At 37.1% G+C, this 12,748-nt stretch overlaps 1 protein-coding gene across 1 annotated transcript; it reads right to left on the bottom strand.

Annotated features, from left to right (window-relative positions):
- Positions 1-10,841: 10,841 nt before the first annotated feature.
- On the bottom strand, positions 10,842-11,615 carry LOC114116128 (E3 ubiquitin-protein ligase RNF138-like). The gene has a single exon (XM_042253479.1). It carries the CDS (start codon positions 11,511-11,513, stop codon positions 10,842-10,844), a length of 672 nt encoding a protein of 223 aa, XP_042109413.1. The 5' UTR covers positions 11,514-11,615.
- Positions 11,616-12,748: the final 1,133 nt, after the last annotated feature.

Consider the following 12,748-nt stretch of genomic DNA (forward strand, 5'->3'; position numbering starts at 1 on the left):
CTTCCACAGCCTCTTAGCAAACCATTTCACTTTTTCCTTCCCGGCATGTGTGTGCTCAGGGGCTCAAACATGTCCCACTGTTTGCGACCCCATGGACTGTAGCCCACAAGGCTTCTTTGTCCATGGAATTTTCCAGGCAGGCATACTGAAGTAGATTACTGTTTTCTATTCCACGGTCCTTGCCAGAATAGAAGTTACTACAGACTTCTCAACTTCTTGAACACTGCCATTACCCATCTATCATCTTTCTTTCTTGTCCGTGAGTTCAGTGGATGAATGATCTCTTCTCTGCCTGAAAGCATCCTTCTTCCTGTGCTCTTCCTACTATTTCCTTCTGCCCACCTTAGCCCATCAATGGTGTACTCTCTTACTTCTCTCATCAAACCTTCTTCCCGGCTGAATCCCTAAGGAAACATTTCTGTCTTTTGGCTCCCACTGGCCAAATCTGTATAAACCTCAGCATCAAAATAAATTACGAGAGTAACCGAGTAACCTGTAGATTAAAATAAGACCCATGAGTCCAAATGGATTTAAATAAATACATGAAACATGAAAAAGTAATGGAAAAAATGTCTTTCTCACATGGAAACAAATTGAAGACAGAATTGAATTAGAAAGTTACAATTTGGTAGCTGCCTATTAATGTTTCAGATAAGGATCATTTATGAAGGTAAAAATTAGAGGGTAAATATTTTTAGGACTAACAGGTCATTTACATAGTCTTAAAAACTTTTCTTACAAAACACTTATTAATACAAAGATATGATTAGTAACTTTACAGAGGAGAAAACTGGCGACACCACCTGAATTAGTGATCACAGTTAACGTCTCAGCAATGAGACGTAGAGATAACTGCACTTCCTAACAGGAAGTGATGAGAAGACAACAACCTTATCTTTGTGGTTTTTCTCTAAAAAAAAAAAAAAGGTGCATTACATGAATCTAATCATGAGACAACCTTGGCCAAACCAAAATTAAGGAACTATCTGCAAAAATAAATTAGTTTTCAAAAATATCAAGATCATTAAAGAGGAAGACTGTGGAGCTTCTAGATTAAAGGACTAAAGAGACATGACAATATGTGATTCTAGATTAGAGCCTTGAATAAAAAGTTTTTTTTCTTTTGCTAGAAGGTCTTCAGTGAAACAACTGGAAAAAACTTGCATGAGGTCTGTTGATTAGATAGTAATATTATATTTGTATTTTTCCAAGCTTTAATGAGATGTTATTAAAGGTGTAAAATGTGACGATTTGATACATGTATATATTGTGAAATGATTACCGCAGTAAGATTAGTTAACACTTCCATTCCTTCACATAATTATCTTCTTTTGGTAATAACGTTTAAGATTTACTCTCTTAAGAACTTTCAAATATATGATATAGTATTATTAATTATAGTCACGATTCTATACATTATATCTTCAGAATTTATTCATATTATACCTGGAAGTTTGCACCTTTTGACCAATATCCCCCTTTTTCCACTCACCAGTCTCTGGCAACCACCATTCCATACTCTATTTCCATGAGTTTGGCTTCTTAAGATTCTGCATATAAGTGGAAATATACAATGTATATCTTTGTCTGACTTACTTAACTTAGCATGAAGCTCTTAAGTTTATCCATGTTGTCACAAAAGGCAGAATTTCTTTTTGATGAGTGAATAACATTTAATTCACATTTTAAAAATTCTTTCATCTGTCAGTGAATACTTGGATTGTTTCTATGTCTTACCTGTTGTGGCATGGAACATGTCACACGGGTTACAGATATCTCTTCAAGGTTGTAATTTTATTTTCTTTGAATATAGGTCAAGAAGTGAGATTGCTGTGTTGTATAGTAGTTCTGTTTTTCCATGCTGTTTTCCGTAATGGCTATACCAGTTTAGATTCTTACCAACAGTGCATGTCCTGACCATCACTTGTTATCTCTTGTTTTTGATGATGGCCATTCCAGCAGCTGTGAAATGATATCTCATTGTGGTCTTCATTTGCATTTCCCCAATGATTAGTGACATTGAGTATCTTTTCATATATGTGTTGTCAATTTCTGTTTTTTTTTGAGAAATGTCTATTCAGGCCTTTTGCCACATGAAAAGTTGGATTATTTATTTATTTTTGCTATTGAGTTTTATAAGTTCTCTGTATAGTTAGGATATTAACCCCTTATAATATGTTTATATAGTTTACAAATATTTTATCCCATTTTATAGGTTGCATTTTCACTTTGTTGATGGTTTCCTTTGCTATGCATAAGCTTTTTAGTTTGCAATAATCCCACTTGCTTATTTTTATTCTTGGTACTGTATTTTAGGGGTCATATCAAAAAAATTATTGCCAAGAACATTAAAAGAGCTTTTTCTGTAAGTTTTCTTTTAGTAGTTTCATAATGTTGGATCTTACATTTAAATCTTTATTGAATTAGTTTTTGTGAGTCATGTTAAGATAGGAGTCCAGTTTCATTTATTTGTATATGAATATCCACTTTTCCTAGCAGCATTTATTGAATAAACTATCCTTTTCTCGTTGAGTATTCTTGACTTCTTTCTCACTTGCCAGTTAACTATGTATATGTGGGTTTGTCTGGGCTCTTGATTCTGTTCCATTGTTCTATGTGTCTATTTTTATGCTGTTATCATACTGTTTTGATTACTATGGCTTTGTACTATAGTTTGAAAGGAGGGAGTGTGATTCCTTAGGATTCATTGGCTATGTGGATTCTTGTGATTCAGTACAAATTTTACAATTGCTTTTTCCTTTTACTATGAAAAATACTACTGGAATTTTGTTAGCGATTGCATTGACTCTATACATGGCTTTGAATAGTACAGACATTTTAACAATACTAAGTCCTCTGACCTATGAATAAAGAAGACCTTTTAATTTATTTTTAATTTACTTATATTTCTTCAATTTCATTCATCTTATATTTTCAGTGTGTAGATCTTTCACTGCTTGGTTAAATCTATTCCTAAGTATTATTTTTAATGCTATTATAAGTAGGGTTTTTTTTTTGTTTAAATTTCTTGTTTCAGATAGCTTACTGTTAGTGTATAAAATGCACATGATTTTTGTGTGTTGATTTTGTACCTTCCAACTTTACTGAATTCCTTTGTTAGTTCTAAGAGTTCTTTTTTTTATTTTTTTAAGGATTTTCAGTGTTTAAGATCATATCATCAACAAACAATTGTACTTCTTTCTGATTTGGGTGGCTTTTATTTCTTTTCCTGCCTAATTTCTCTGGCTAGGATTTCCAGTATATGTTGAAAACAGTGGTCAGAATGGGCACCGTGTTTTTTTGCTTCTGATCTCAGCAGAAAAGCAAAAGCTTTGAGCATTTCACTGTTGAGTATAATGCTAGCTGTGAGTTTGTCATATATAGCCTTTATTATGTTGAAGTACATTCTTTCTATATCAAATTTGCTGAGTTTTTTTTTTAAATCATGAATGGATGTTGAATTTTGTCAATTGTTTCTTTTCCCACATATTTGGGTGATTAAAAGAATTTGATCCTTCATTGTATCAGTGTGGTGTATCATACTTAACATGATATGTTTTTAGGAATTTAAGTTGTGAAATTCATTGGCATTCTCTGCCTTTTGATTGGATAATTTAATCCACTTATATTTAAAGTAACTATTTATGGGTAAGGCATCCCTTCCCATTACTTCGGGGCAAATAGAGGGGGGTGAGGAAAGTGGAAGCCGTGATAGATTTTATATTTTGGGGCTGCAAAATAACTGTGGACTGTGACTGTGGTCATGAAATTAAAAGATGCTTGCTCCTTGGAAGGAAAAATGACAAACCTAGACAGCATGTTAAAAAGCAGAGACATCATTTTGCTGACAAAGATCTATATATTCAAAGCTATGGTTTTCCCAGTAGTCATGTACAGCTGTGAGAGCTGGACCATAAAGAAGGCTGAGTACCAAACTGATAAAGCCAATCAATCCTAAAAGAAATCAATCCTGAATATTCACTGGAAGGACTGATGCTAAAGCTGAAGCTCCAATACTCTGGCCATCTGATGCAAAGAACAAAGTCATTAGAAAAAACCCTGATGCTGGGGAAGATTGAACGCAAAAGGATAAGGGGACTGCAGAGGATGAGATGGTTAGGACAGCATCACCAACTCAATGTACTTGAATCTGAGCAAACTCTGGGAGGTAATGAAGGACAGGGGAGCCTGGTGTGCTGCAGTCCATTGGGTGGCAGAGTCAGACACAACTTAGCGACTGAGCTGAACAGTACAGTAAGGGCTTACTAATGACCTCTTATTGTTTTCTGGCTAGTCTGTAATTCTCTCATTCTTTTCTTCTTCTTTTGCTGTCTTTCTTTGTGAATTGATGGTTTTATGTAACAGTATGTTTTGATTCCCTTCTCTTTATCTTTAGTGTATTCACTGTAGGTTTTGCTTTTTGGTTACCATGAGGCTTACATAAAACATCTTATAGGTATTATAGTATATTTAAATATTTAAATTATTTAATTAAATTATTTAAATATTTAAATTATTAAATGTGGTAACAGCTTAACTTCAACTGCTTGCACAAATTCTACTCTCTTACTACCTACCCTCCGTACATTTTATGTTTTTGATATTTAAATTTACATCTTTTTAATTGCATGTGCATTAACAAATTATTGAAGTTGTAGTTATTTTTAATACTTTTGTCCTTTAAACTTTCGTAGTAGAGTTGTTATTAACACACCACTACTCTGTTATAGTATTAGAGTATCCTGAATTTGACTATATACTTACCTGTATCAGTATGGTAATGAAACACTATTTTCTTGTTACTAATTAGCATCCTTTCATTTCAATTTAAAGAATAAAGCAGATCTAGTGGTGGTAAAATACAATGTGACTTTTGTTTGTTTGGGACTGTCTTTGCCTCTGTTTCATTCCTGAGAGACAACTTTACTAGGTAATGGTTTGGAAGTTTTTTCTTTTAGCACTTTGAGTGACCTGACTCTCTCTTGATCTCCAAGGTTTCTGAAGGAGTCTGGTGGGTGCTGGGGTGGATCAGCTCTGATGCTCATGGTAAAGTTGGGCACTTCCTTTCTTCTCTTTCTATAGGGAGAATATCTGTCTTATATATGTGTATGGGGTATCTGGGTAACTGGATAGGGTGAATCTATGTTTCCCACCCTTTTCAATGCATCTTATCTTATTTCTGTGATTCACCTAAGTGCTTAATCCCTCACCTGGAATTCTTGGTAATTTTGAAGGTATTTTTGTGCATAGACAGTTGTTAAAGTGGTGTTTCTGGAGGAACCTGCTAGAAATTCCAATACCACCATCTTGCTGATGCCCCTCTCATCTGAGTTGTTTTACTGTTGACGTACTGATTTTGATAATTGTGCTGTTTAGAGTAAAATGTTATTGCTTTTTAGTAAAATACTAAAATATTTAGAATATTGGGGTTAAAGGGGCAGCATACTCTTAACATGATTCAGAAAACTTAAATATACACCCACAATAAAGCAAATACAATAAGTTGTTAATGTTTGGAGAATCTGGGTCAAGAATATATGGGGATACTTCGCACTATTTCTACAGCTCTTTTGGATGGTTTAATTTTAGAATGGACAATTAAAAAAGGGATCACAATGTTTTAATTCTACATTTCTTTCTAGGTATTACACATTTAGTATGTCTTTTCTTTATAGCCAAAAATTGCTGAGAAATTAGCCTTCACTTCTTGTATCTACCTCTTTATTTTTCTACAGCCTGGATTGTATCTCTCAGCAAGTGAAATTCCTTTCTTCAAGGTGACTAGTAGTCTCCCAGCTGCAAATTCCAATGCAGCTTCTCAATGCAAATATTACTTTACCCTTAACAGTATTTACATCATTAACCTTCTTCTTGATACCTTTTTTTGTGTGTGTGAGCTACACTCCTATATCTAACTCTTAACCTCTTACCAAAGCCCTCCCACATTCAAATGTTCTGATCTAAACATGTTACTTTATCTCTCTCCCTTTCCTCTTTACTTGCCTTAAATGTGCCCTTCTTGACCTCTGTTTTGGGGAATGACACTGCAGCATACATACCTACTTGGATCAGAAACCAATCTGCCTTCAGTTCAGTTCAGTCACTCAGTCATGTCCTACTCTTTGTGACCCCATGGACTGCAGCACTCCAGGCCTCCCTGTCCATCACCAATTCTGAGTTTACTTAAACTCATGTCCATTGAGTTGGTGATGCCATCCAACCATCTCATCCTTTGTTGTCCCCTTCTCCTCCCGCCTTCAATCTTTCCCATCATCAGGGTCTTTTCCAGTGAGTCAGTTCTTCACATCAGGTGGCCAAGGTATTGGAGTTTCAGCTTCACATCGGTCCTTCCAATGGGTATTCAGGATAGATTTCCTTTAGGATGGGCTGGTGGATCTCCTTGTTGACTCCTTGAAGTCTCCTTGAAGACTCTTAAGAGTCTTCTCCAACAACACAGTTAAAAAACAACACAGTTCAAAAGCATTCAGCACTCAGCTTTCTTTATAGTCCAACTCTCACATCCATACATGACTACTGGAAAAACCTTACTCCTTGGAAGAAAAGTTATGACCAATTTAGATAGTATATTCAAAAGCAGAGACATTACTTTGCTGACTAAGGTCCATCTAGTCAAGGCTATGGTTTTTCCTGTGGTCATGTATGGCTGTGAGAGTTGGACTGTGAAGAAGGCTGAGTGCTGAAGAATTGATGCTTTTATTTTATTTTATTTTATTTTATTTTATTTTATTTTTTTTTGGTTTTTATTTTTTAAATTTTAAAATCTTTAATTCTTACATGCATTCCCAAACATGAACCCCCCTCCCACCTCCCTCCCCATAACATCTTTCTGGGTCATCCCCATGCACCAGCCCCAAGCATGCTGCATCCTGCGTCAGACATAGACTGGCGATTCAATTCACATGATAGTATACATGTTAGAATGTCATTCTCCCAAATCATCCCACCCTCTCCCTCTCCCTCTGAGTCCAAAAGTCCGTTATACACATCTGTGTCTCTTTCCCTGTCTTGCATACAGGGTCGTCATTGCCATCTTCCTAAATTCCATATATATGTGTTAGTATACTGTATTGGTGTTTTTCTTTCTGGCTTACTTCACTCTGCATAATCGGCTCCAGTTTCATCCATCTCATCAGAACTGATTCAAATGAATTCTTTTAACGGCTGAGTAATATTCCATTGTGTATATGTACCACAGCTTTCTTATCCATTCATCTGCTGATGGACATCTAGGTTGTTTCCATGTCCTGGCTATTATAAACAGTGCTGCGATGAACATTGGGGTACATGTGTCTCTTTCAATTCTGGTTTCCTCGGTGTGTATGCCCAGCAGTGGGATTGCTGGGTCATAAGGTAGTTCTATTTGCAATTTTTAAGGAATCTCCACACTGTTCTCCATAGTGGCTGTACTAGTTTGCATTCCCACCAACAGTGTAGGAGGGTTCCCTTTTCTCCACACCCTCTCCAGCATTTATTGCTTGCAGATTTTTGGATCGCAGCCATTCTGACTGGTGTGAAGTGGTACCTCATTGTGGTTTTGATTTGCATTTCTCTAATAATGAGTGATGTTGAGCATCTTTTCATGTGTTTGTTAGCCATCCGTATGTCTTCTTTGGAGAAATGTCGATTTAGTTCTTTGGCCCATTTTTTGATTGGGTCGTTTATTTTTCTGGAGTTGAGCTGCAGAAGTTGCTTGTATATTTTTGAGATGAGTTGTTTGTCAGTTGCTTCATTTGCTATTATTTTCTCCCATTCAGAAGGCTGTCTTTTCACCTTGCTTATATTTTCCTTTGTTGTGCAGAAGCTTTTAATTTTAATTAGATCCCATTTGTTTATTTTTGCTTTTATTTCCAGCATTCTGGGAGGTGGATCATAGAGGATCCTGCTGTGATTTATGTCGGAGAGTGTTTTGCCTATGTTCTCCTCTAGGAGTTTTATAGTTTCTGATCTTACATTTAGATCTTTAATCCATTTTGAGTTTATTTTTGTGTGTGGTGTTAGAAAGTGATCTAGTTTCATTCTTTTACAAGTGGTTGACCAGTTTTCCCAGCACCACTTGTTAAAGAGATTGTCTTTACTCCATTGTATATTCTTGCCTCCTTTGTCAAAGATAAGGTGTCCATATGTGTGTGGATTTATCTCTGGGCTTTCTATTTTGTTCCATTGATCTATATGTCTGTCTTTGTGCCAGTACCATACTGTCTTGATGACTGTGGCTTTGTAGTAGAGCCTGAAGTCAGGCAAGTTGATTCCTCCAGTTCCATTCTTTTTTCTCAAGATTGCTTTGGCTATTCGAGGTTTTTTGTATTTCCATACAAATCTTGAAATTATTTGTTCTAGTTCTGTGAAAAATGTGGCTGGTAGCTTGATAGGGATTGCATTGAATTTGTAAATTGCTTTGGGTAGTATACTCATTTTCACTATATTGATTCTTCCAATCCATGAACATGGTATATTTCTCCATCTATTAGTGTCCTCTTTGATTTCTTTCATCAGCGTTTTATAGTTTTCTATATATAGGTCTTTAGTTTCTTTAGGTAGATATATTCCTAAGTATTTTATTCTTTTCGTTGCAATGGTGAATGGAATTGTTTCCTTAATTTCTTTTTCTACTTTCTCATTATTCGTGTATAGGAATGCAAGGGATTTCTGTGTGTTGATTTTATATCCTGCAACTTTACTATATTTATTGATTAGCTCTAGTAATTTTCTGGTGGAGTCTTTAGGGTTTTCCATGTAGAGGATCATGTCATCTGCAAACAGTGAGAGTTTTACTTCTTCTTTCCAATTTGGATTCCTTTTATTTCTTTTTCTGCTCTGATTGCTGTGGCCAAAACTTCCAGAACTATGTTGAATAGTAGCGGTGAAAGTGGACACCCTTGTCTTGTTCCTGACTTTAGGGAAATGCTTTCAATTTTTCACCATTGAGGATAATGTTTGCTGTGGGTTTGTCATAGATAGCTTTTATTATGTTGAGGTATGTTCCTTCTATTCCTGCTTTCTGGAGAGTTTTTATCATAAATGGATGTTGAATTTTGTCAAAGGCCTTCTCTGCATCTATTGAGATAATCATATGGTTTTTATTTTTCAATTTGTTAATGTGGTGAATTACATTGATTGATTTGCGGATATTGAAGAATCCTTGCATCCCTGGGATAAAGCCCACTTGGTCATGGTGTATGATCTTTTTAATGTGTTGTTGGATTCTGATTGCTAGAATTTTGTTGAGGATTTTTGCATCTATGTTCATCAGAGATATTGGCCTGTAGTTTTCTTTTTTTGTGACATCTTTGTCAGGTTTTGGTATTAGGGTGATGGTGGCCTCATAGAATGAGTTTGGAAGTTTACCTTCCTCTGCAATTTTCTGGAAGAGTTTGAGTAGGATAGGTGTTAGCTCTTCTCGAAATTTTTGGTAGAATTCAGCTGTGAAGCCATCTGGACCTGGGCTTTTGTTTGCTGGAAGATTTCTGATTACAGTATCAATTTCCGTGCTTGTGATGGGTCTGTTAAGATTTTCTATTTCTTCCTGGTTCAGTTTTGGAAAATTGTACTTTTCTAAGAATTTGTTGATTTCTTCCACGTTGTCCATTTTATTGGCATACAACTGCTGATAGTAGTCTCTTATGATCCTTTGTATTTCTGTGTTGTCTGTTGTGATCTCTCCATTTTCATTTCTAATTTTATTGATTTGATTTTTCTCTCTTTGCTTCTTGATGAGTCTGGCTAATGGTTTGTCAATTTTATTTATCCTTTCAAAGAACCAGCTTTTGGCTTTGTTGATTTTTGCTATGGTCTCTTTTGTTTCTTTTGCATTTATTTCTGCCCTAATTTTAAAGATTTCTTTCCTTCTACTAACTCTGGGGTTCTCCAACTCTTCCTTTTCTAGTTGCTTTAGTTGTAGAGTTAGGTTATTTATTTGACTTTTTTCTTGTTTCTTGAGGTATGCCTGTATTGCTATGAACTTTCCTTTTAGCACTGCTTTTATAGTGTCCCACAGGTTTTGGGTTGTTGTGTTTTCATTTTCATTAGTTTCTATGCATATTTTGATTTCTTTTTTGATTTCTTCTGTGATTTGTTGGTTATTCAGAAGTGTGTTGTTGAGCCTCCATATGTTGGAATTTTTAATAGTTTTTCTCCTGTAATTGAGATCTAATCTTAATGCATTATGGTCAGAAAAGATGCTTGGAATGATTTCGATTTTTTGAATTTATCAAGTTTAGATTTATGGCCCAGGATGTGATCTATCCTGGAGAAGGTTCCATGAGCACTTGAAAAAAAGGTGAAATTCATTGTTTTGGGGTGAAATGTCCTATAGATATCAATTAGGTCTAACTGATCTAATGTATCATTTAAAGTTTGCGTTTCTTTGTTAATTTTCTGTTTAGTTGATCTGTCCATAGGTGTGAGTGGGGTATTAAAGTCTCCCACTATTATTGTGTTATTGTTGATTTCCCCTTTCATACTTGTTAGCATTTGTCTTACATATTGTGGTGCTCCTATATTGGGTGCATATATATTTATAATTGTTATATCTTCTTCTTGGATTGTTCCTTTGATCATTATGTAGTGGCCTTCTTTGTCTCTTTTCACAGCCTTTGTTTTAAAGTCTATTTTATCGGATATGAGTATTGCCACTCCTGCTTTCTTTTGGTCTCTATTCGCGTGGTATATCTTTTTCCAGCCCTTCACTTTCAGTCTGTATGTGTCCCTTGTTTTGAGGTGGGTCTCTTGTAAGCAGCATATAGAGGGGTCTTGTTTTTGTATCCATTCGGCCAGTCTTTGTCTTTTGGTTGGGGCGTTCAACCCATTTACGTTTAAGGTAATTATTGATAAGTATGATAATCAAACTGATGTCTTTGATTTAGATGACTAACAAAATTTCTAGTAACCTGGCTAGGATCTCCCCAAGGAAGAGACATACAAATAGGACACGTCACAGGAACTATCTGAAATAGGTGATTACTGTTACAATGATCCAGTAAACGCTGTCTGGTAAAATTTGATTCTTGACACAAGGGACACTTAAAGGTAGGATGCCCAGAAGAACCTGTATTCTCTTGGTAAGTTTCTATGTTATCAGATGCAGATGTTTCACTCCTGTTACTGTTTCCTACTGAATCTTGAGAGATCTGAAAGTTTGGAATGATAGAAGAAACACCATATTCATCTTGATACTTCTTACAAGATTTGTAATGATGTCTCATGCGATAGAATTTAATCTGTTTTGCACAGCATCTGCAGCTACCAGAAAATTTCCTCATGATATTTTCAAGGTCTAAGGCCCGTTCAGGACATGCTCTCTCTCTTCTAGTCACATTTCCACGACAGAGGGGACAATGTATTCCACTTTCTGTCATTGCAGTCAGGAAACACTTTCTACAGAAAACGTGCTGACAGGCTGCAGTCCGCACGGGCGTCTTGAGCACCTCCTGACAGACGGGGCAGTAGAAATCATCTTCGGTGTACGACGTGGCCGCTGAGAGCTCCTCGGCCATGGTGGGCACGAAGGATGAAGGCGATGGCGGCGGCAGCGGCCGAGGTGGCGGTGGCGGCCAGGGGCCCTACTCCCTGCGCGAACCCGAAGGGGGCGGGGAATCGCGTCAGGAAGCCGCTCGCGCCAGGAAGCAGGAGGGGCCCTGGGGGGCGGGGCCCGGGAGGGGCGGGGCCGAGCCAGAATTGATGCTTTTGAACTGTGGTGCTGGAGAAGACCCTTGAGAGTCCCTTGGACTGCAAGGAGATCCAACCAGTCCATTCTGAAGGAGATCAACCCTGGGATTTCTTTGGAAGGAATGATGCTAAAGCTGAAGCTCCAGTACTTTGGCCACCTCATGCAAAGAGTTGCCTCATTGGAAAAGACTCTGATGCTGGGAGGGATTGGGGGCAAGAGGAGAAGGGGATGACCGAGGATGAGATGGCTGGATGGCATCACGGACTCGATGGATGTGAGTCTGAGTGAACTCCGGGAGATGGTGATGGACAGGGAGGCCTGGCATGCTGCGATTCATGGAGTCGCAAAGAGTCCGACACGACTGAGTGACTGAACTGAATTGAACTGAACTGAACTGTTGGCACAGTAATGTCTCTGCTTTTTAATATGCTTTCTAGGTTGGCCATAACTTTTCTCCAAGGAGCAAGCATCTTTTAATTTCATAGCTGCAGTCACCATCTTCAGTGATTTTGGAGCCCCCCCCCCCCACAAAAAAAAAATTTCTGTCACTGTTTCCGCTCTTTCTCCATCTATTTACCATGAAGTGATGGGAGCAGATGCCATGATCTTAGTTTTCTTCAATGATGAGTTTGAAGCCAACTTTTTCACTCTTGTCTGTCACTTTCATCAAGAGGCTCTTTAGTTCTTCTTCATTTTCTGCCATAAGTGTGGGGTAATATGCATATCTGAGGTTATTGATATTTCTCCCAGAAATCTTGACTCCAGCTTGTGCTTCCTACAGACCAGCATTTAAGCAGGGTGACAACATACAGCCTTGATGTACTCCTTTCCCAATTTGGAACCATTCTGTTGTTCCATATACAGTTCTAACTCTTGCTTCTTGACCTGCATACAGATTTTTCAGGAGGCAGGTCAGGTGGTTTGGTATTCCCATCTCTTTAAGAATTTTCCACAGTTTGTTGAGATCCACACAGCCAAAGGCTTTGGCATAGTCAATAAAGTAGAAATAGATGTTTTTATGGAACTCTTGGTTTTTCAGTGATCCAACGGATGTTGGCAATT

This window comes from Ovis aries, chromosome 8 (assembly GCF_016772045.2).
Source record: "Ovis aries strain OAR_USU_Benz2616 breed Rambouillet chromosome 8, ARS-UI_Ramb_v3.0, whole genome shotgun sequence".
NCBI classification, from domain to species: Eukaryota; Metazoa; Chordata; class Mammalia; order Artiodactyla; family Bovidae; genus Ovis; species Ovis aries.

Excerpts from the sequence above, each read along its gene's own strand:
- LOC114116128 (XM_042253479.1), bottom strand. The coding sequence starts at position 11,513 with ATGGCCGAGGAGCTCTCAGCGGCCACGTCGTACACCGAAGATGATTTC.